Source organism: Panthera tigris, chromosome F2, assembly GCF_018350195.1.
Source record: "Panthera tigris isolate Pti1 chromosome F2, P.tigris_Pti1_mat1.1, whole genome shotgun sequence".
Lineage (NCBI taxonomy): Eukaryota > Metazoa > Chordata > Mammalia > Carnivora > Felidae > Panthera > Panthera tigris.
This window is the reverse complement of record NC_056676.1, coordinates 61,329,849-61,354,848: the sequence shown is the minus strand read 5'-3', so window position 1 is coordinate 61,354,848 and position 25,000 is coordinate 61,329,849. Positions and strand designations below refer to the sequence as shown.

At 42.5% G+C, this 25,000-nt stretch overlaps 1 protein-coding gene across 1 annotated transcript in view; it reads left to right on the top strand.

The window, feature by feature from the left end:
• The window catches only part of EXT1 (exostosin glycosyltransferase 1), a 284,959-nt gene extending 262,838 nt beyond the window's left edge, over positions 1 to 22,121 (top strand). The window contains exons 5-11 of the mRNA XM_007075574.3: positions 1,959 to 2,091; positions 4,566 to 4,684; positions 5,578 to 5,673; positions 10,573 to 10,662; positions 16,005 to 16,165; positions 18,474 to 18,645; positions 21,558 to 22,121. Of these exons, the coding sequence (XP_007075636.1) occupies positions 1,959 to 2,091; positions 4,566 to 4,684; positions 5,578 to 5,673; positions 10,573 to 10,662; positions 16,005 to 16,165; positions 18,474 to 18,645; positions 21,558 to 21,743 (957 nt within the window). The 3' untranslated portion in view covers positions 21,744 to 22,121. The remainder of the gene's footprint in view (positions 1 to 1,958; positions 2,092 to 4,565; positions 4,685 to 5,577; positions 5,674 to 10,572; positions 10,663 to 16,004; positions 16,166 to 18,473; positions 18,646 to 21,557) is intronic.
• Positions 22,122 to 25,000: the final 2,879 nt, after the last annotated feature.

Here is a 25,000-nt window from a genome sequence, read left to right as displayed (position 1 = left end):
TCAAGTCTTAAGTATAAAAACTTGGGCAGCTCTTCCTAACAAATTCTGAGGGGTTGTTAGAATTTACATGATATTTTATTTTACTACAAATGAGAAAAGTGAGACATAAAGATGGCAAGTTGCTTGACCCAGGTTAAATTAAACATTTCCTGTTGCTCTTATAACTTTACCGATATCTTCCTATCAAGATTCATTTGAAGAGAGTATAACATGCCTACTGGTATCTCAGAAGATTGCTATAACTTGTTGTATCCTTGAATTTGAAATGATAACAATATTGTGCTACTGAACCAGAAGGAGTATGACAATGAGAAGCATACTGCCCTGAGACTCGAAGTGAATGGTGAACCACTTTGTGGCATCCTGAGCTCCATGTCATTCGTATATATGTCGGATTTATGATGCTGTCTACTTTCAATTTATTCTGTGTCTTGATGTCCAAATTCATTTAAGTGACCGCATAAATTTGGAAAGCAAAAAAAGAGGATCTAAATGAAAAACTAAAAGGGAAAATAGACAGTAGATTTGGAAGGTATAAATAATATTATAAAACTTGAATAAATGGTATAGAAAGTGAAATCGTTAGCCACATAAAAACCCTTAACAACCATAAGAAGTTTCTCATAATTAATGCCTACACAATAGCATTTTTAACACACCCCTGTTGTACCACAGAGTGTAAACATTCATATTTTAGCTAGCTTCTTAAACTCTCCACCAAATTAGAAACCATTACCTAACCATATAAAATTAGCAGTTTTGATCTGGGAGTAAGAGAAAATACAGAAATCACTAAACTAAGATATTTGAGTTCTTTCAAATTACCTCCTTGCTTCCTTTCTTCTCTCTCATTAAGAAATATAAACATGATAAGGTTTGCAAAAATAAATGTAGCTTGCTTTATTACTTATCTATCACTATGTGGGATGAGACAAATGTGTTAATAACCTTAACAAATAATAAAGCTCCAGTTAAAATGGTCTTTACTTAAAATCACGTTGCATTAAATGGGAACCTGGAAAATAATGATTTAGGTCTTAAATCTCTTGAGAGGCATGGTAGGCTTTTTCTTTTTTTTTTTAAGTGCAAAAAAAAATTGCTACAAACATGAGATCCTGTATCAAGTTAATTATTTTCCAAATCATATCTTAATGAGTGGATGGTATAATTACAAGAGTTTGAAAGTCACAGAGAGAAATCTGTAAAGTGGACTAATCATGTTCATCTGACAAATGATTCAGGATGGGAGAATGTTTGACTCTAAATGTAGAATTTAATGATCTGCGAGGTCCCAAAGTCCAAAGAAACTAATGAACTAGCATGGCTATTAGTCTTTATATGCCATGGTTCTTGTCCTATTATGTGGGATGTTTGGAGCAATTGTTAACTCACTGCTTTTTGAGGTGAAATGTAAAAAACGTCAGCTAACCAGTACCCCAAAGTCCTACAGTTGACTTTGGAAGGAAAATGAAATATGACAGGTAAATCTGCCTCCTAAATTAAAGGAACAGATCAAACTTCAACAGCTTCTAGAATGTGCCATGCCTTCTGTACCCTCCCCACCCTGTCTCCACATGGATATGTGTGTGGACCGAGAATAGATCATCCTGGCAAGGATCTAGAACCACAGCTGGAGGCTCGACCATCAAGGCAACTGTTCCATGCACTCTGCTTTCAAATGAGAATGGACTTACTATTATAGAAAGACAAGGTAGAATTTATGGTTAAACTGAAGTTTAATTAGGAAATTTGATTAGCCATAATTCATCTCTTTCTCTCTCACACTCTCTTCCATTGCTCTGTCACTCTGTTTGTGTCCCAGACGCTTTTATCTGTGAAGAATTTGGGGGTAGTCGCTACTTTGAGGGTCATCATTCCCCAAATTTGGACTGAACACGCTCCTTATCAAATACCATCAGGGTTTCATCCTCACCACACACTGTGTTTTTATTTTCTAGATTATTCAGGACAGAATATTCAAGCACATATCACGTAACAGTTTAATATGGAACAAACATCCTGGAGGACTGTTCGTACTACCACAGTATTCATCTTATCTGGGAGACTTTCCTTACTACTATGCTAATTTAGGTAAGTGAGTTCCTTTCAGGGTGCTACCTTGTGTTTACCCTCCAGCTGTTGTCCAGGTTAAAGTCCCTTGATTTTTCTGTTCTAGAGCAGGGTCTTCCTACCAGCCTGCATGGGACATTGCTTCCTAGGACCCTGTCATACACGGCGTATCAAGATCAAGAATTATAAATCTAGCAGAACATCGCAAGATGAAAAAACTCCTTTCTTGTCTGAGCAGCACTTCACATTTAGTGGAGTCATTCCCTTTTGAGACATGGGCTCCCCAAACGATGGATCATTTTGAACATGACAAAGGGTTTGCTGTAATTTTACGTCTCCTCTTATATGAAATGGAACCAGAAGAGCTCTCCCTAACTCTTTTTTGTTTCTTCGTTTGCGATCTCAACATATCTCTCTCCTACCGAAGAAAAGTGGAATTAATAAAGGGAATGGAGAAAGATTTAATAATGTATGACAAGAGACAAACCTATTCACCCATTTAACATTTATTGTGCTCCTCTTATATGTTCCATTAATGCAATGCTAGGTGGTAGAAATAAAAAATCAGATGAGACACAATCTCTGCTCTCTGGCAGCTTCTAATCTAATCCCAATGAGGAAAAGGGAATGGGCAGGGTCCTAGACAGAGCTCGGCTATTACTGCCATAGACGTTTATGTTTTTGCAGCCCCACTTGTGCTAGTGTTAACAACATTTTAGACATTTCCCTTCATTCACAGTTCCAAATTGGAGAAACTCTGGGACAGTAAAGCATCTTTCAAGATATTGTGGGGAAAAGACTCTAGATTTTCCGCCCTGTGCAGATGTTCCCCATAACAATCTCACCCGTGAGTTGTGTGTTTCATTTGAAACTGATAAAAAAGAAACTGAACGAAAGTCCTGTCCCGAAGTATCAACCAGTGACAAAGAACCCTTTAATCCAAACCAAACATGTTATGGGGACTGGTAGTAAAACCAGGGTATGGTCCACACTGGGTAATACATTTAGAATTTGGTAATTTTTAGAATAAGGCCATATTTGATAAAAATCCCTACGTATTTCTTGTAGAGCTAGTGAGATCTTCATGTGGAGCAAGCACATTAGAAGTGTGTACATGATGCTGCTCAAACTAGTACAGGAGAACGTTAAAGCAGTGACTCGTCCTCACCGTGGAAAAGGAACCCCTCCATCATATTTATTCTTCCTTGGCAAAATTTTGATTGTGTATCTAGATAGTGGGGAAGTTAGCTTCTTTCTAACATGCTATTAAAGTACCAATTGGAAGATACAATTTGCTCTACAAAACACCCATTGAATTCTTTAATATGTATAGTCTGATTCTTCCCTTTACTCTACCAACACCAAAGCTGAACTTGAACGTCACTGCACCCTCTTGTTTGCATTTAAGCTACCAAAATGCAAAATTTGTGGGTCTAAACTAGTGAAATCTTAAAAAGCTTTTAAACCTGTCTCCATTTTCTTAGTGAGTTCTTACGGAAAAACTCACTCGAGGGAGAAGCCATCTCACTTCTTTCGGTTTGGTGGCAGTGCCTGTTTTGCATATTTATGACACCTTTCTACCTAAGGCTTCAGAGCACAACAGTTGGCAGAGGTCTGGGTCACACACTTATTCTCTCAGCTTCTGTCAGCACCGCACAGAAAGAGCTTCTTGGGAGCATAGAAGCTTCCACTCCCAAATGATGGTGATGATGACAGTGATGATGACAGTGATGGAGATGATAGCGATGAACAAATATTGAGCACTTACTATTTGCTGTGTCCGCTGCTACCTGCTTATAAAGCATTCACTCCTTTAATTCAGTTCTGATAATAACCCCACAGGTTTGATCCTCTGACCCTGAGCCCCATTTCATAGCAGGGGAAACACCGAGGGGAAGATCCCACCACCACTGCGGGGTAGCACAGAGATTCAGACCTAGACAGTGAGGCTCTGGATGCTGTTCTTTTAACCTTTACCATTTGCTGGTTATAATTTGAAATAGTAATAATCAGGCAAAAAAAGAAAAACACACAAAAAAACAATAAAAAACCCTTAACTACTTTATTAAGAATAAGAGCTATTCAAATACCCAAGGAGAGAGAGTACATTTTCTTAAATCCATATTACGATATAAGTGACTAGCATAGACTCTTTCTGGAGTAGAGGGAGGGGAGTGGTGGGGTGTGTGTTAAGACTTTGGGTACCTAAAGAGCAGACGGGTGATCAAAGATGCATCCCCAGGGGAGGAAAATGTTATCAAAGGAAGAACCTGCAGATACACATTGAGCTGTAAATTATCGAGGTCCTGGAGCCTCAGGCAGCAGTTAACTAGCAGCTTTTCACCTTGCTTTTGTTCTGTCAGGACATAAGAGGTGCAGGACAAATATGCTAGGAGGGAACATTAGCTTCGGGTGAGGCAATGGAGCGAGGAGGAATGATTTTCTGAGTGTTGTTTTTCAGTGTTTCATTGGCTCCTCTCCCCTTCCTATTTCAGGTTTAAAGCCCCCCTCCAAATTCACTGCAGTCATCCATGCAGTGACCCCCCTGGTCTCTCAGTCCCAGCCAGTGTTGAAGCTTCTCGTGGCTGCGGCCAAATCCCAGTACTGTGCCCAGGTGAGTGGGGGTGCCAGCAGCACCTGCCTCCTCCAGCTCAGCGGACCCGAGACCCCCCCCACCCCCCCGCTTTTACCTGCCCTCCGCTTTGCTCCCTGGGACTCGTCTAACGTCATGCCCTGCTACTCCCCTTTCATTTGTCATGCCTTGTTACTCCCTTTTCATCAACTTAGAGGTTCTTGGAAGTGAAATCTAGCACAGGTAAGGGATGGGTTACAAAGAGATTTTCCGCTGGGGTTACGTTTAAATATATACACCAACGCATTCTTTAAAGAATGCGTAAGCACACTATTTTGTTTTTAAATGTCACCGTGGTAAAGTAACATCAGAAATGCCATGGGAGGACCCAGAAAACTAAGTTTCAACGGAAGGAACAGACTTGCTGGTTTCAGGATGCATCTTTCATAGCAACCATGACTTAATTATAAAATTGGGAGCAGAAGATTACATCTTTGACAATAAAATTTTCCAAATCAGTGTCACTCCAATACTCTTAACAGTGGAGTAGCACTGGCTCATAGCCAGAATTCAGATGCTCACTATATGTTTTTATTTAATTTGGTCAGTGTTGTTATCTTGCTCATAGTAAGACATCAGAACTTAGGAAACCACTATATTAAGATTCAGCAACCCTGAAGTTTACTTCTTTTCTCCCCAGCTTTCCCCTACCTCCTTGTTGTGTTAGGTTACTCTTTCTGCCCTGTCTCTCTAGTTGTTGAGTCACCAGGTTCTGAAGATTGTGTGGGAGGGGACCCTCTTTAAAATTCAAGGTTGATGTCTGCCTCCTGCTAAGGCTTCCGTCTCTTCTCCCTCTGTCTTGAGAAGGAGCTGGGTTGGAGGCCTATATAAAGCCAGCCTTCCCGAGCCATCTAACGATCCCCTGTCCCTTTCAGATCATAGTTCTATGGAATTGTGACAAGCCTCTACCAGCCAAACACCGCTGGCCTGCCACGGCTGTGCCTGTCATCGTCATTGAAGGAGAAAGCAAGGTAGGACAGGAAGGTGGCCCTGAGTGTGGAACCACCATGGAGCCTTTGTTTCTCTGTGGGGTGCTTTGGGCATTGGCTCTAGATTACTTCTTCCTGCCCAGGGGAGCTTCTGGCCCTGGACTCTTTTCTCTAAAATTGTCCCTGGGACCCCTGGGTGGTTCCGATTCGTGAATTGGAGCCCCACATTGGGGACTCTCTGCTATCACTGCAGAGCCCACTTCAGATCCTCTGTCTCCCTCTCTCTGTAGCCCCTCCCCTGCTTGAGCGCGCTCTCTCTCTCTCTCTCAAAAATATAAATAAATGAATGAATAAGTAAATAAATAAATAAATACATACATACATACATACATACATACATACATAAATGAAATTGTCCCTGTCGCTGAATATCCTCCGCTTTGATTGGGTCCTAATACTAACTCTTTAGGAGCTTTGTGACCCTGAATGTAGTTTCCTTCTCTGAGCCTCAGTTTCCTCATCTATAAAACAGAAGTAATAACACATACTCGTAGGGTAGCTATTAGGATTAAATGCATTCAGGACCTGGCAACGGTGATCTTTCTATAAAAGATGAGTATCCAGATGAGGCTGCCAATGCTGGTGATGCATGAGGTTTGCTTGGCTGGTTAGCCTGGATTACTTGTGTCTTTCAGAATAGTTGCTGGTCCTCACATTTGTCCCCCAAAGGACATTTGCATTTTAATTTCCTTTGCGTGTCTCCACCGGAGACCCACAGGTGCCACCTAGCTGGCCCCTTGCTTCCATTCTGCAATTCATTTTGCCTAGAGCAGGATGAACTTCTTAATCATCTCGCAGCCTCAAGGGATTCTGTTTGCTAGTGCTTTACATTAACATTTGAGGCCATGTGTAATCTGTTCTTGGCCAGCCTTACCAGTCTTCTCTCTCATTGCTTTCCCCCACAGACCTTGTCCTCTCACCAAATTTGATCATCCACGGTTACCTAAATTGCCTTCCTGCCTCTGATTCTTGTCTTTCCCTTTTGCTTTAAGTCTTGACTATCCCTTCTCAACTCTTCATCTCTGTTATCAAAATCCCCATGTATTCTTTCATCCCTGCTCCCATGCACCCTCCCCTTTGGAGTTTCTTCCACTCTTGGCAGCATCCTTTTTTTCTCTAGCTTCTGCTTGTTACTTCTTGTAGGCCATAATCCATTGTGAGGCAATTAGTGGCTCCTAAATAAAACAGATTGGTGAAGCAGTCATCCAAGAGACCTCTTTTGTCAGTGCCCAAGGAGTCCAGTCATGAGAGATTGTCTCACACTAAGTAAAACATCTTTGAGCCAGAATAAAAAAATATCAATTGGGTCAGACCATTCAAAACAATCACTTGACTTGCTAAAAGTGGCAGTTTCACACAGTTCAACATGATGCAGTGAGAACTGTGACTGTCATGTGGGCAAGACTATCAGTGCATTATCCTGTCATTTCCAGTGTTATGACTGCCTACTGTGTGCTGGGCACCATGCAGTGTGATGGAACACAGTGCAGAATACGATACGTAGAATCCCAGCATTCCCAGGGCTGGCATCCAGCTACGTGGGTATCCAAGAGCTGCTTCATAAGCATTTAATGAGTAAAGATGGCAATTAGAAAATCACCTGCCTCTCGGCATGCATCTTACCTACTCTTATGAAATCCGTCTCCCCACAGATGTGGTTTTACAAGAGGGATGGGTGCACAAAAATCTCCCGCCTATAATCCCATACATCTTTCACGCCATTGCCAATGCCTGAGTCCCTGAATGGTGCTCAGATGCATGCTGTCAACTTTGGACTTGGAAATTCATTGTTTTTGTGCTTACATGGGTGACTAGATCTTCTGGTAAAGAAGTCTTCCTTTGAATTTGTTAGAATATCCATACAGGTTCCAGTCGGACTGACTGGGAGCTGTTCTGACTTCTATGGCTCACGGATTCATTGGTTGATTTTATATTTTTACCCTGTAAGTAGTCCCAGTTTCTTTATTTACGAGACAGTGGGTTTTATCAGATGTGGCTTATAAGATACTTCATATTCTCCCCGCCATATCTGTGGCGTCTTGCCATTTGTTGAGTCCTAGCCTCCACCTTGGCCACTGATTCCAGTGGGCCATGTGATTCCTTTGCTGTCACTCCCACTACTCTGGGATTGCACCACCTAGTAAAGCATTTGCACTCAATTAAGTATTGCTTAAGGCTCTGTATTCCGGTTATCCTAGGCTAAGACTCAGGCCCATTTTGAGGATTCAGTGAGATATAGTGCATTACAGGTGCTTAGCCTGGTTCCTGTTATACACCAAGAGTACAATGAACGTCAGCTACTCTTCTGCGGAGGTATTGTAATGTTCGTATCATGGACTGTAAGACGAGTTACTAACTTTCTGTGCCTCAATTCCTCCTTCAGTAAATGGAAGCAATCATAATACCTAACAGGGTAGCTAAAAGATCAAATGGTACAACACTATACTTGTAAATGTGCTTAGAAGTATGTGTGCACGTGGTCAGTGCTCGGTAAACATTAACTCTTATTGTTCTTTCTATAATTGCTTATGGATATTTCTTATCTTGCCCATTAGATCATAAACTTCTTGAGTCTTGGTAGTCATTTTTGTTAATCCTAGAAGAGGTTGGGCTGGTATATGGTAGCTAACTGTTTCTTACATGAACTAACAAGCAAAAGCCAGTTCACTCAGGATTGACTTTGTAAGTACACCAGTTCCTTTCATGCTAAAGCATTCAACTTTTGGAATGTAGCTGAGGCAAGGTATTTGAAAGAGAGCATCTAGTTTCTACACTAGAATTTGAAGTGGCTAGATTATGGGCTCTTAACCTCTGTCGATGAAGCATGTTCAGAAAAAGGAAGTGGATCCTTTTAAAACCAGTGGTTGGGAACATAATGGGAAAGGAGTCATAGGTCTCCTTATTCCCCATTTTACATTTCCATATCTAGCCTTGAGTTTAGAGTTGATGTGTTTGCTGCTTTGGCTGCAGAATTCTCTTTTGAATTTATAGGACTTGTCTTTGCAGCTCTCCCCCTAAAGACTTAACAAGGGAAAGGTCAGGGCATCACTAAGCTGGCAGCTAATGGTTTCTGTGTTAGTCAGTGGACATGTAAACAGTATCAGGAGAATTGCTTCAGGCTGAGATTTCTGAGCACTGTGTATATGGGGTTGCTGATCACTTTATATTTTATTTTATTTTGAAAGCCTGAAAAAGAAAAAGAAAACTTGACCCAGTTGACAGATGTGTAGGAGCAGACCCTGGAGCCATTTATGCTACAGATCCATCCCTTGAGCTCCCAGAGATGGGAAATGTGGGCACTTCCCACCCTCTGATGTCAGAAGCCCTCCAGTAGCTACACAGGCACAGAAGCCGATTCTGAGATGTGGGTTCATGGATGAGCTAGCTTCTTGGGGGTTGGGCGTCTCAGATTTGTGGAGAGCAGACCCTTGGTAGCCAGGTTCAGGGTCTCCCTTCTCCCTCTGTCTCCAGTGACCAACTGCTGTATTCCCTGGCCTTTTGTGCCTTGGAAGTTGGTGGCAAATGTGCCTTTTCTCTCAGTCTCCAAGTGTGAATTTAGAGAGGATGTCACAACTGTGAATATAATTTCCAGAGGAAGGTGGTGAATATGAGATCACTTTATGTGCCCCCAATTCACTTTTGGGGTCCTTGTCAAGCCTGAGGCAGGTCCAGCATGGTGGATGAGGTGCTCTGTAGAAGCTCACCATCTGGGATGCAATGCTGGTGGGTCCATCTTGAGCAAGACATCTAACCTTTCTGTGCCTTAATTTTCTCAGCTGTACAATGGGGTTATTATAAAGATGAAATGCGATGATGTGTATAAAGAACTTGGAACATTTCTGACACAAAGTAAATGGGTTTTTAACCATGTTAGTTATTCTTAAGTCATCATTCTCATGGTTAGTTATCCTGTGGTACATTCAGCACAGAGGTTGAAGGTATGACTGTCACAGAGAAGTCTTTCTAGACTTAATTTTTCCAGCTGGTCCCTTTATCCCCAAAGCCCTCACCACCACCACCACCACCCCCCCACCAAAACACACACACCTCACCATGCCTTATCCTGGAGTTGCCCAAACTTTATTCATGTAGTGCCTTCACAATGTGCCTAAATCCATAGACCACATATGCTCTGTTTATTTAATATTTTTCTATAAATCAGCTTACTTTTCGTTTCAGTGAAGTTATTTTTGAATAAGTTTACTGCTGCTCCCTGTTATTGCTATAGCCACTAATCTCTGTGTATGTATATTTTCTCATCTGTGCTAACATCAGTGAAGAGTAGAATTTTCAAATATGTGTCTCTACACCTCCTGAAATGACGTGGCCTTCCAGTAGTGTGTGGCCCACACTTGGAATCATGGCTCCATCCATCCACTCTCTCCAGGCCTCAGGGTGCTGGTTCTTTCCTCTGTGCCTTATGTCTGCTGAGCGCTGTTTCTGCCTCACTTCTCTTTATACCCGGTGGATTCCTGTCCATCAAGTCCTACTTAAATGTCCCGTCTTCTCTAAGGTTTTTACCTGCGCTTCCAAGTGGCTGGCTGCTGCGTCCTCTGCACCCCTGGCATGGTCCATATCGGGCTAGGACTGGTCAGCGGCATCTCGATGGCTGCGGACTGTGAACTTTCCCAAGACAGGAGAAAATGTCTTATTTACCTTGTACTCCCTTTGACTAGCAAGGTGTCGGTACACAGTAGGTGCCCAGTAACGGTACATGATTCTCCACCAATGGGAAATGGAAATATTCAGTGTTGAAGGATGACACGGTGGTAGAACATTCTTTTCGAAGGTGAAGATGGGGGAATTTTCCTGAAAACGGGTCTCCAAATTTACTTCTTTTCTTTAATTCCTTTCCTCCTGTCTGCTTTCTCCCCACCCCAGGTTATGAGCAGCCGTTTCCTGCCCTATGACAACATCGTCACAGACGCAGTGCTCAGCCTTGATGAGGACACTGTGCTTTCCACCACGGAGGTAAGGAGCGGGCGTGGGCTCTTCAGGCAGGTGTCCCAAACCCCAAGGGGCCAGCGTTTCCTTTGCCCTTGCCTCGGCTAACTTGAAAACCTTTTTCAAAACTTCCTGCACAGTCGGTTTTAATCAACCTGGTTCCTGATAGCACCTTGCCACCACCTGGGACCCTGATGAGGGCATTTTTTTCCCCCTTTGTTTTCTCTGCTAATTGGCTCCTCATTTGCATGGCTGTGCCTCACCTCTCCCCTCCTGCCTGCCCTCCTTTTGTTTTTCAACAGCACAGCTGTGGGCACGTGTGCAGAGCCAAGGGGAGTAGTGGGGGCGGGGGTGGGGAACCTGGCTAGCATCATCTTGAGACCACACAATCCAGAGCAAACAGCCCATCCTTCCCCGGTTATCCTAATGCCTGTGTGCGTGTGTGTTGCCATTGTTAGGGAAAACTATTCTGGGTTCTGAAGGCAGGCCTTCTGTCTCGCATTCAAGCGCTCATTTTCCTTCACCCACACAAGAGCAAACGATTTCACTCTTAAGACGGAGTCGGAGATCCTTGCTATTTCAGATGTTCAGGTATTTGTGCCAAAAATAAGATTGCACAAAGAACGTGTGAGGAGGAGAGAGAGAGGAGGAGAGATAGATATGATAGAAAACCAATTTTTACAACCCGAATGAGTATTGATCTCAGAAACCTTACTTTAAACCATCGAGGGGGCCAAAGACAGTTCTATAAAAATGTCATATATCGGAAATGCATTATTAATGGTGGCTGCTAAAAAGCACAGAGACTGAGCTACTTACACCTTTACCTTTTTTCCTGCCTCTTATTCATAATCATTTTCTTTCCAATTTAAACATCGACACTTACCAGCATGCACTTTCCTGGACGCTGGACCGATTCTAATGGCCTGCTGCCTGCGCAGCCAGCGCTTGGTGTTAACCTAGGCCAACAGTCCCACGGCCTCTTTCTTGAAATTCGGTGGATGCTTCCAATTTCCATCAAATGGAGTTGAATAGAAGTTATGTGCAAGAGCTGCCTAAATAACCCCAGGACAAAATGCCCTGGGCCTCACTCACCTTGGTAAATGCTTTTTCTGCAGCCCAGGCTCTATAAATACTCAGTGAATGAATGATTGGAGAGATGTGTGCTGAGGTGTTTAAAGCCTGAGCACAAAGCCAGTTGCGGCACGTGCAAGTCTGCAGGAGAAAGGGGTTTGGGGGGGACAAGCTCTGCCTAATGTTCAAAGGGAAAGACAGCTGTGGAGTACAGGGTGTGGGACACTCCAGCTTGCATGTTTCTGCTGCTTCCTGCAAGGGAAGCCGGCATCCCAGTAGCATATTCATTCAACAAGTATTTATTGGGGGATCTCCTTGTTCTGGTCTCCACGCCGGGTACCTTGATGACCCAGCTCCTGCCTCTAGCCATCACAGTGGTGGCAGCAAACAGAATTCAAGTCTAGGGATTTCAGTGAAGGGCTTTAGGATGACTTAGGTGGGCGGGCTTGTAGGCACCGGAGTACCTGGAGAGCGACAAGAACCACAAGCAGCCCCCACCCCCAGGGGTGAAGAAGGGAGAGGAGGAAATCGTGTTTCATCGTCTTTGAGAGGAGACTGCTCTCCAGGAGCTGTGACGACAGCGGAATATGGCAGATGGGGGCGAGATAGGGCAGATAACGGCAGGATAGGGAAGATGGCGGTGGGATAGGGAAGATGGTGGAGGGGTATGGACGACAGCAGCGGGATATGGCACGTGGCGGTGGGATAGGGTAGATGGCGGCGGGGTATGGTAACTGCCAAAACTCTGATGCCAAACCTAGGAGGGAGCTGGGAAGAAATACCCGGACCTCTCTCTTTCTCCCTCTCTGTCCCACCTCCATGTTCCCCCTGGTGACTGCCATTGACCCAACTCAGTCAGCCAGCAGCCTGCAAGGGAGACCAGGTTGTGCCATCCGTAGGGTTCCATCCTGCCCAGCCACAGAGCATGGCCAGAAGAGCAGGGAGGGGACGTCGGAGAGCAGACGCGGGGAAAAGCAGCACGCTGGCCTGGTAGAATGTGTGGTCAAGACATCTGCGGCGTCTATTTAAATCATTATCCCATGGCCTCAAATACTGATGCGCGTTACATCTTCCCCTGGGCAGAAGGCACTTAGTCCCACTCTACAGGTGTTTTTATCTGTCCCACGGGCAGGTATCTTGCAGCTTCTTTGACGTTTCCATGGGCTGGTGAACGTCTTTTCAAAGACTGGCAATTCCAGCCGCCCAGGGCGTGCTGGGAGGGACATGGGTCCTGTGTGAAGTAATGAGAAGTCAGCGTTGGGGGGGGTTGGGGAACGGTGTCAGTGTCGTTGGCCAGGGGTCTGGTTTACTTTTGCCTGCTGACCACGAAGTGCTTGTGTGACCTAAAACGGCCAAGGACAAGGACTTCTCTTTTCTCGCTTTTTAAGTGAATGGATGTCGGTTCATTTTATTCCCTCTCTGAGGATTCTCCGGTTGTTTAAATGCCTCTCTGTAGTATCAAGGATAGATTTTTAAACAGCATTCTGCAAAGGGTATTAGATATAGTTGGTTTACAGTTATTTACATTTATCTGGGTTGCTGCAAATTCTCAAAAGGAAACAGATGTTGGTTTTTAAGAGAAAAGGCCCTAAGCTGACCTTTGCCTCCTTTGATGTGTTAATGATCTTCGTGAAAGCAGAACTATCACAAGAATCGTAGTTTTATCTGAATTTACTTTCCAGTTCCTTTGAAATGACTTGAAACGGCTTTGAGATAGTAAGAAATTCATGTGATGAAAAAAACCCCATCGGGTTCTATAGCAGTTGCCAGTGCGTGTGTTTCCTTTTCAAAGAATAATGGAAAACCCCAAAGAGCGCTGACAGCCAGGCTGATTCTTTGACGCCGGGCTGCATAATATACGGGCCCATCAGTTGGCGCCATTAGTATCGAGCGCCAGTGACGGTGTGCAGGTTATCACAACCAATTTCAATCTTCTGGCAGATACGGTCCACTCCCCTGCTGCTGGCTCCAAGATACCCTGCCCCCAACAAGCTTTCTTAATGTATTTTCCAATGCCTGGCTGCTTTCCCCGCCGCTCCCCCCCCCCCATGTTTGCATTTGTGGGAACAAACTACGTTCTTAAAGCCTTTCTTATCTTGAGTTAGGGAAACTAGATATTCAGAAAATTTTGAATTTATGGCTGTTCACAAACATAGTGACTTCTGGCCCCCAGTGAATTCAGAGATAGAAGGACCCTCACAGATGATTCAGGCCAGTGTTTCCTAGAGGATGGTTTGTGCGCAGTAGTTTTGCGTGGCTCATGGCAAGCATATTTCATTTCAACAATTGTATTTACTGTTTGCTAGAAAACAATATAGCCAGCAGTGAAACCTAGGATTTCACCCACATGTTTACATAGGATGAGGCTAAGTAAGAAAAGGAAAAAAACAAACATAGGCAATTTAAAGAAAAATATTAAATACGTGATTGTGTGGTGTGGGACTGTGGCAGAAAAGAGAATGATGTTACGCATGTGGTGAATGCTTGGGAAATACTGATCTAGGCTTATTTTCTGTGCTCTTTATTTGACGTAAAATTCACAACATAACCATAAAATTAACCATTGTAAAGTGAATAATTGAGTGGCATTTACTACATTCACAATGCTGGACAGTCATCAGTTCTGTGTCATTCAGAAACATCTTCATCACCCCAAAAAAGGCTCCATATCTGTTAATCAGTCACTCCGTAGCTTTTGGAACCGCCGATCTGGTTTTGTCTCTATGGATTCCCTTATTCTGGGCATGTCATACCATATGTAGCCTTTTGTGTGTGGCTTCTTTCACTCAGCATACTGTTTTCAAGGCTCAGCCATGTTCTAAGTACTTCATTCTTTTTTATAGCTGAATAATATTCCATTGGATGGAGATACCATGGTTGGTTTATGTATTCATCAGTTGATAGAACTGGGTCGTTTTCGCGGCTGGCTGTTGTGAGTAGTTATTGGCTACGCTTTTCAACCTCTGGGGGGTAGGAACTGGCCTTGCTGCCATCACTCAGTTCCCAGCCACCATCCCAGCGTAGCAACTGGAAAAATTTGTAGAATAAATGGAATTTCCATTTGCGTGGCTTATTGAGAAGAGATTGGAGACAGGTCATGGGGTGAATGTGGGACCTGTATAAGAGTTAAATTGCTCTCAGTACCGTAGCAACAGAGGTAAAAAGGAGGCTAATGGTAACAGTACATACCAAGTCTGAAACCAGATGGCTGGATTGAAATCTTGGCTCTGCCTCTTACTAGCTCAGGAGAATTACGTGAACTTCCATATACCTTAGCTTCCCTCTCTGTAAATTGGAGACTATAAAATTACCCACTTCACAGGGTTATTATGTGGGTTAAATGAGTTAAAATGTGTAAGTACCTCGCACCAAAGCATTACATGATTATGAGCATTAGCTGATCGCTTGCTGTTACTGTTTTTATTTTTTATTTATTTTTCATTCATCAAACAATCATAGCAAGTCAGAAATTAGCTCACACATTTAAAAACAGATTATTTGCTAATTATAAATGTCAGTTTCCAGCATGTTTAGAGAAGTACCTGCTTTGGGTTAGTATAAGCACTGAAAAGTCATTTACCTGCGTTTCCTTTAAAATAATCATGTGGCAAAAAATAATAATAATAAAATCACCATGTGGCTTCACTTGGAGCTTTTCCCCACTTACCCTTAGTGATTTTTCATTGTGGCTGCTTCTTCTAGATTTCCTTTTTACTGAGCATCTTCAAAGCTGAGAGGCCAGACTTACATTTCTTTATGATATCTGCTCTGAATTTCTGGTAGAACTTGTGTGGTTTTTAAGCATCTTTTCTCTTGCTCTTAAGAGGATGCTTTGATTCTAGTCACTTTGGCTTTGCCGTATGCTAGTCATGTTGTGTGCTCTATATTCATACTCTGGATGTATACAGGAAATCTCCCGTTTATAAAACAGACACATTTGTGCCTCGTGTGAATCAGTGGTCACGTGCACCCTAGAGGAAGGAGGGGAGAAAGCAACTGCTTTTTTGACTTGTGTTTTTTCTTGAACAAATTGGATTCTGAAGGGCCTATCGGCAATTTCTTTTCTTCTTTCATTTCTACACTCATCTGAAGTTTCTTCAACAGAAAACATTAAAATGTGCATAATTATGGGGCAAAATGTCAAGCAGTCAGTTTAATTTGCTGATGAATACATGGAATTAATGTTGGGCAACAGTCCTGGGATTTCGCATTATGAATTAGCAGGGGGAAGGTAATGTTTTGTTGACATTTGTTGACGCTGTTGATTGCTTGTTTGGCTTGTGTTCTGCCTGCAGGTGGATTTTGCCTTCACAGTGTGGCAGAGCTTCCCCGAGAGGATTGTGGGGTACCCCGCGCGCAGCCATTTCTGGGATAACTCTAAGGAACGGTGGGGGTACACGTCCAAGTGGACAAACGACTACTCCATGGTTTTGACAGGAGCTGCTATTTACCACAAGTGAGGAATTTAGACATCTCTCATATAGATTTTTACGTAACTCCTGTAGATTAGCTTCTGGCTGTTGCATAAATCGGAACTTGGGCCAGATCTTGTTAACAGTATTAATAAAAATTAGTTTGCATCACTGTACAAGTTTTGTCAATGTGGCCAGCATGTGTCTTTGAAACCAGTAAAACCCCTTGCTTACTGCATTTCCAGAAATAATGGTAGAGTAACATCTTCAATTTGTCTGAAGTTGGAGGACATACTCATGTACATTGAGTAACTGAACATTTTGAATAACAACTACAAAAGTAAATACTTAATTGTGCATTCCCAGGCACCATTGTGAGTGCTTGGGGTTTACCTTTGAGTAAAATTTAAAAAAAAAAAAAAAAAAAGGAAAAGAAATTCCTGCCTAAGTAGGCTTTCTCTTTTAACAAGGGGAGGACACAATATTCATAATAATTTTACAATAGGTTAAGGGGGTGAGTTATATAGCAAAAAGGCAAAGTCAAACAGGTCAAGGATCATGAGTGCTGAAGGTAGAGGGGAGGTTCGAAGGTGGCCGGTGATCCTGATTGAACAGGTGAGATCGGAGCAGAGCCTTGAGAAGAAATCATCCAAGAGGATATTTGTAGGAAGAGTGCTCTGGTGTAGGGAACAGCTGAACTAAGCGAGTGCCCTGAGCCAGAATATCAGGAAGACGAATGTGCCAAGAGTGGAGTGAGTGGAAAGCAGGGGAGAGAGGCATGGGAGCCAGTGCCAGGGTTTGAACAGAGTAGAGACATCTTTTTTAGCCATCCACTCTGGGTGCTGTGATGAGAACAGATGATACAGGGGACAGGGTAGAAGCAGGGTGACCTATTAGGAGGCGATTGACATCTAGGCAAGAGATGATAGAGCCTGGGACCTGTAAGGGAGCACTGGAGGTAGTAAATAGAGATCAGATTATGGGCATATTTTGAAGATGCTCCAGTCTGATGACGAAGTTTTTTTGACCTAAGGAACTGGACGGATAGGAGTCACTAAAAGATGGAAAAAGCTCATATAGCTGAATTAGGTATTAGGGAAAATACAGGAGTTCAGTCTTGTGCATGCTAAGACCTCCAAAAGGGTATGTTGGAAAAAGGGCAAGGATAGAGATACACATATGGGAGTTGTTTAAATATATTTGGTCTTTAAAGCCAGGGGACTTGGGTAAGACTACCAAATTAGTGAGTGTAGGTGGCTAATGTTAGTGACTCAGTCATTAATAAATTCCCCATTCTTCTGCCTTAGTAAGGTGAACACACTAATCTTAACCTAGTCTTCTTTAGTAAAGAATAGAGAGTCTTGCCATCTCAGGGACAGAGTTGCAAGTGCACAAGGTAGAAGCATTTAGGTTGACTGAATCTTGATCTTAAGACCTTACCTCTTTTTTCTTAATGTTTATTTATCTTGAAAGAGAGCGAGCAAGGGAGGGACAGAGAGAGAGAGAGAGAGAGAGAGAGAGAGGGAGAGGGAGAATCCAAAGCAGGCTCCATGCTGTCAACGCAGAGCCCAACACAGAGCTCAAACTCACAAACTGTGAGATCATGACCTGAGCCAAAATCAAGAATCGGATGCTTAATCAACTGAGCCACCCAGGTGCCCCTTAAGACTCTGCCCCTTGAAAGTTCATTGTTCCCTTTCTTCCTGTCCCTACCACTCAATGAATCTGATTCATTCAAATGATTTTTCCTATAAATATATGCTATTATCTCTCTCTTAATAGTAGAAAAAATAGTAGAGGGAGAAATAATTCAACTTAATTTTGGGTTCTCCATAATGATTGACCACCAGATTAATTAGGGTTTTGATCTAACAGTGTAAAAATGTATGGTTTATAGGCCACAAAAATGGAATATTGTTGGACTCAGAGCCATAGGATAGTTGAATACAGTTCTGATTAAGCCAATAATTAAAATTGTACAGCAGTTTTTAAGGATAGGTAGATAATGTGTGAATAACTTCTCTTACCATCTGAATATTCACCTTCTAACCAACCACCCTGATATTAAAGTCACACTGGCCAAGCATATCTGCATGTTATTTCCTTATCTGTGAAGCATGGGTAATGACGGTACCTGTATCATAGGCTCCTTATGAGGGTTACACGAGGCCTTTCTTGTAAAGCATTTTAGAACATTATGTGGCATATAGTAAGTACCATATAAGTGATAGCTATTGTCATCATCTGTGATCCGTTTAGGGATTCAAAGAGTAAGTATAGGTTTCCTGTCAAAGAAGACCACTTGTCATTATATAATGATGGCCACCTATGAAACCTGTCTGGTTTTTACAGATATTATCACTACCTGTACACCCATTACCTGCCAGCCAGCCTGAAGAACATGGTGGACCAACTGGCCAACTGTGAGGACATTCTCATGAATTTCCTGGTGTCTGCTGTGACAAAATTGCCTCCAATCAAAGTCACCCAGAAGAAGCAGTATAAGGAGACAATGATGGGGCAGGTAAGAATAGAACTCTCCTCCTCTGCTTTGCTCTCTGGTGGTTCAGCCTAAGGTAATAAGGACTCACTGTTCTTCTAGGAAGCATGATGAAGAAATATATGTGTGTGTTTATACATACATACGTACACACACACACACACACACACCTAAAAGCTTTAAGGAAGTATATGGTTGGCACATGGATGAATAGGAAGACCTAAGTCAAGGGTATCTTTCTATCAAGAACATAAAAGCTCTTACATGACCTACAAAGTGCCATGAGAAAGATGTATCTTATCCAGAGTTACAGACCTACAAGAATTTATGTAAGTTTATTGTAGGTGCTTTATGTAATGAATAGCTAATAATACTGTCTTCAACAGAGCCTTCTGGTAAGTGCTCTTGAGTTGGGTGAGCATCGCAGTGACAGACCAGGAGTCATAAGCCTTGATTTTCACCTAGAACTAACATCTATAGGCTATACACAAGTCAGCTACCTTCTGAAACTCAGTTGGTTCATTCTTAAAATGGAAATAGTAAAAGTCTACTTCACGGGGTTGGGGTGACATGTATGAAAACTTTTATGAAAGTAAAATATTGTTGAGTCATGTAAGGTTAGTAGTAAGTAGTAGTAGTAAGTTTAAGATACTTGCAAGGAAATATAATTCAACTTTCTCTTTTTACAACTAAGGAAATTAGGATCCAGAGACTTTAAATATAGTGCCACAAGTCACCTACTATTAGAGACAGAAATGGGAGTTGAATCCCAGGCTCTGTTCCTTCCACTGCTCATTATTTTACACTTCTAGGTTCCATAGCAAGATGATCTAGATATGCTGTAGTTCATCCGCCTTTATTCGTCCTGGACAGAGCCCAGTACCAACAAGAAGCCAAAAACCTTTAGACCATTTAGATCCACCCAAGTTAAATCGAGAATCCAACTTGCAAAGGAACACTTAGCCAGGGCTCATGTTAACACAATTGATGATTTTTCATTCACTGAATTTAGTAAGAACAAAAAACGTGCAGGATTTTAAGTATATAAAATTTCATAGTTCAGTATTTATGAATGTGTAGAGTATCGGACACTGTTTTAGATACTGGTTGTGACAGAGCTGCTGTCCTTAATGAGTAAAGAGTCTAGTGGAAAATTTTGTTTCCGTCTAACTACTAAAAGAACAAGCAAGAGGATTTGCAAGAATTTTTCATCTTGAAGGCTGACAGAGTATTCAAATTCAAGCAAGATGTATTGAGTGGCTACTGTGTGCCTAGCCATTTTCATCTATGTCACTTAGGGATACAACATTCCTTTAACATTGTTTGCTCAGAGAATTCAGTGAACTTCCCTGAGGTTATACACTAATTAGGGGTGGAACTCTAATAACACATGTTTTCTTAGGCATTGGTTTTGTGTTCTTTTCATAGACTTGCCAGTTCTACCAAACCAGTATTTCAAGTGATTTTGCACATATTTGGGGACACATCTAAATTCAGCCTTAGGTATAACTTGATGTATCTAGTTAATATGTACTATACGTGCCCCTGCTTCCTATCATGCACATTAGTTTGTTGAATGTATGACTGGTGAAGTAAATGGATATCATGTGGTATGATTGTTTTTATTACACAGGAAATGTATCTTCTCTAAGATGTTGGCTGACCAAAAAATAAATGTTGAAATCTAGAGGCAAAAATGATACTTGAATGACTCAACTGGATTCTTTTTTTTTTTTTTTCATTTGTAAGAGAGACTAAGCAACTCTTGACAGTAGTTCCATTTGCATACATTTGCATATGTGAGCAAATGTCTGGGGGTAGGGAGTCTGGCCCTTTGGGACAGTCTGCTCTGCTATGAACTCAACTGGTCAGCTTAATTAGAAACTTTCTCTGACTTACCAAGTAGAGTTCTCCTACCATAAATGGTAGAGGATGGAACTCGAGATCTGCCCCTTTCTAGCCTTGAACAAGTAAATGTAACTTCCCTAAACCAGCTTCCTCATCTATGCAAGGGGGGATGTTATTACCTGGATAGATAACTCGACCAGGTTGTTGTTATGAGGCTCAAATGAGCTTCATGGAAACACTTTACCAGTAGTGTTTTGTTTGTTATTCTGCTGCTCAGAGGTAACTTGACATTCGTGTTTACCCTCAATGGTTCCTTTCAAGCACGTTGACACTTAGGTTTTTAAGTACTCTGAGTGATTCTCACAGTAAAACGTACCTTCCTAGGAAAGTATTTTCTAACAGTACATGAGAATAAAAACACACACACGTGCATATACATCATTGTACAGTTGCCTATTGATAAATGTGTTTGTGTTTTTCCCCCATAATCTGGTAGCTCCCTTTTTCTTTGTTTCATAAAAACATGGTTTCAGAGATATTATGCTTGTTTAAATTTCAGTGCTTAAGCCATTTAAGGCTTTCTTTTAAATCAGTGTTATCCACATGATCTAAAAATATTTAACCAACCTTAGGGGAAACACAGAGAGCTAAAGAGATGGTAGGCATCTTTCCTACTTACCCAGAATCAACCAAGTAAACCAGAAGGTTTTAGAAACTGTCTTTGAAACCATAAACACATTGTTAGTCATAGTATTTGATCGCAAGCACAAAGGTTTATGTTTACTGACCATAGTAGTTGGAATTCAACCGGTAAATCATTCCAGACCAGGGAATTAGTCAATATGGAGCTTTGTCTGTTCGCCTGTTTTTAACATCAAGGAAAGTCGCGTATCTTGGGAAAACCTTCTGGCGAGGCTGAAACCCAGGACTAGTGCTGTCATCATCTTCTGCAGGCGCGTGGGACGTTTGGTGGCCCGTCCAGACCCCAAGCTCTGTCACTTGCCCTGGAACCTGACTTGGTTTTCTGCGGTCTTCCAGCTCACCTTGCACTGTCTCATTGTCTTCCTCGTCTCTCTCCCTTTCCCCAGACTTCTCGGGCTTCCCGCTGGGCTGACCCCGACCACTTTGCCCAGCGACAGAGCTGCATGAACACGTTTGCCAGCTGGTTTGGCTACATGCCGCTGATCCACTCTCAGATGAGGCTCGACCCTGTCCTCTTTAAAGACCAGGTCTCCATTCTGAGGAAGAAATACCGAGACATTGAGCGACTTTGAGGAATCCGGCCAAGTGGGGGAGGGGCAGCGAGAAGGGACGGGGTCAGGCTGCTCTCTCTTCCTAGTGCAGATCCGCTAGCAGCGGAGCCAGATTGTGCCAAGTATCCAAATAATCTTAGATGAACAGAATGACAAAAAAAAAAAAAAAAAAAAAGGAAAAAAGAAAAAAAAAAAGGCCAATGAAAACTCGACTCCTGGCTCCTGGGACTGCACAGGACTGCTCAAACTCACCTCACTGGCTTCTATGTCCCAAGACTAGGTTGTGTACAGTTTAATTATGGAACATTAAATAATTATTTTTGAAATGATTGCTATGCAGGTTTAAACTTTTTTAATGATCAAAACTATTAAAAACCAGAGTTCTTTCTTTAATCAAAATTGTGTTGGTTGTGAATATTTCAAAGCTGCTACTCTTCTTCCCACAAACATCATTGCCGTCGGTCACGCAGGGTTCGCAGCAGTTACAGACGCTCAGACTTCATGGAAGACACAAGAAGTCACTCCACCCAGTGTCAAGAAATAACCAAGCCTAAGTTTAAGACAAGTTCATGATTCCACTTTGCCAGTGCAAATGTTTTCCACTTCCGAATTTGCAGATCCACTTGAACGTCTATCTCTAATATGTTGCTGCATGGGAGAAAGTATTATGACCTCCAGGTAGACAGTTGTAGCAGAAAACTTTATGTTTGAGACACAGAGGTCTGATCATCTTTGGCATTGGGGGATGGGGGGAGTCAGCAGCAGGAAAAGACTGTACAATTAAGAGTGTTCAGTGCACACAAGGAACCATCCAGACAATCCACCAGCATATTAGTGAGATGGAAATAGCGACCCACAACAGTGACTCTTCAGGGCTCTTCAGGGATGTGGGCTAGATTATACCTTTAACCGTTGACACAGGGCCTCTGAGAGCTGGGGGAAGGCTTTGGTTTAGAGGCAAAGGAACAGTGGATGTGTCCATGGCAGACCAGCAATCACAAGACAAGCTCTTTGTATTTGTGAAAACCTCGAGTTTCAGAAGCTTCTCATGAGAAACAAGTAATCATATAGACACTCTCCCCATTGAACATGAGCATTGCTGACAAGGAACTGAGGGTACACCTCACCTCACCACTGGGATCCTTATACCACTCTTTGGTCAAACCTTGTTTTGAGCAAGAATCCAGCAAACAAAATAATCAGAAACAAATGTGAATACCGTTTCCTGACACCTTAATGTTTCGGTGTGCGGAGAAGCTGTGTAGGGCTTCTTGTTAAAAAGAACACTTCTATTCCTGCAAATGCTGCTTTCAGTCTCTGATTATTGTGAAACTGCAAATAGCAACAGAAAATATATATGTATCCATTCACTCCCTTCTAAAAGCCGGAGATTTCTGGTATCAAATGCCTCCTTCCACTGGGAAGAGGCAAGAGAGAATAGAGAACATTATTGGGTCCCCCTGTTATTCTGAATAAACAAGGCGCACTTTAGTTCTTTCCCCCTGGACTCCCATATAGCTCATAAACTTATTTCTAGTGTTGCTTAGAAGAAAATCCCATTACAGAATTATGTTCCAATCATTCCAAGTGCCTGGCTTAGGTCAGTGGGAACCATAAATCCGGGAGACTTGAACTCCTCTTGCTTTGTAGACGTCCGGAAGGGAAAGAGGGGTGGGCTAGAAAGCAAGGACGGAGGGCCCCCACAAACAGGACAGACACTGGGTGTTTGCAGAGTCCCAGAGAGGTGACTCCATGCTGCCTCACGACAGCACGAGGGCCGGCCCACGCATCCAGACGCTGTGTTGTGAGTGGTGGGCAGGCAAGGAGGTTCAGCGAAAGGGGGGGCCTTCCTTTGCAGCCTCATGACTCAGAACAGTTGTTGAAGTCTCTCTCTCTCATCCAGTTTGACCCAGCTTTAGCCCACTCTCAAGCATGACGTTTTCTCCTAAGTGGATGCGATTCTGTCTTCGTATTTGTTGAAAACTAATTCTTAGGTCCACGGTACCTGCACTTGTTTCTCTGAAATGCCCCGTCTAATAGGTTCTTTGTCATTTAAGCTGCAACTCTTAGTGACTTCAGCGGTTAGCAATTAATCCTTACTCATCTGGCCTTTGCAAATTTGTATTTAAATTAATTTTTGAGGACTGCCAAATTATTCTTGCGTCTTTCTCTTTTGCAAAAACGCATGCAATGTTTTGTTCCATGACCCCAAGCCAACTTGAAACTCATGTTGTCACTTGGCTTGCAGAGCAGTGTCCCTGATTGTACCAGTCAGTCACATGAATGGATTTGAGGGACTGCCCTGCCAGATTTACCTGCCCCAAAGCTCACAGGGCATATTCTCCACGAACAGTATGTATTCCGTGGAAAAAAAAAAAAAAGTAATTATAAATGAGAACATCTGACACACTCAGCCACTTCAAATCTCCATGGTTTCATTTCATGTCATTGTCTGAGCAAATCTCTTTGGGATGCTAGCTAGTATGTTCTTTTCCCATTCGGAACATACAGCTGGGAATTGAACAATGCTTAGCAAATCAGTGAGGCTCAGCAGTAAGATGTAATTTTAATTCACTTAGGCAAGAGTTGTATTTCACTGCAGCAAGTTGACAAATCATAAGCATCTCTGTAGGGTGTCCAGAGTTATCTCTCTCAGTCAAGTTTAATGATAACCAGGTGTCCCTAAGTGGGCCAACATGAATTGGGAAGAAGCCAAGGCCAGAGTACAATGCCAATCCCATAATGAATTACATGCAGAAACTCCGTTAGAGGACTCAGCCACTTAGGATTTCCACACGTTTTCCAGTTCCACATTAGAATAATTTTTTCAAAGCTGGCTTCTGTATTTACATGAAATGGTTTGCAAATACACAATCAAGTTTGCACATACCTGAAATAGATCACCTTTGTTGAAAACGAGATAACCGAAAACAGAGAGCGTAGAGAAAAATCTATGAACTAACCCCGGTAGCCATGCACAAAATATCACATACCTAGGTGGACCCACCTGGACATAAAAGCACAGTCTCCAGAGGATGCTTCAGAAGAAAGTGAAATCTCTCCTACCCGGAATCTCATGTGCATCACGGTTTAATTTCTTCTTGTTACCACTGCTGCTCAAAGGACTTCCTTCAGTTATTCTTTTGGAGTGATTTTTGTTTTTCATTTCCAGTAGGCTATGTTAGCCTTTATTTTAGCTGTTCTGGATACCTGGTCACTTGAAGGTCTGTCGTGCCAGTGGCCTTTCATAAAGGCTACTGAACTTAATTTAACCGGGG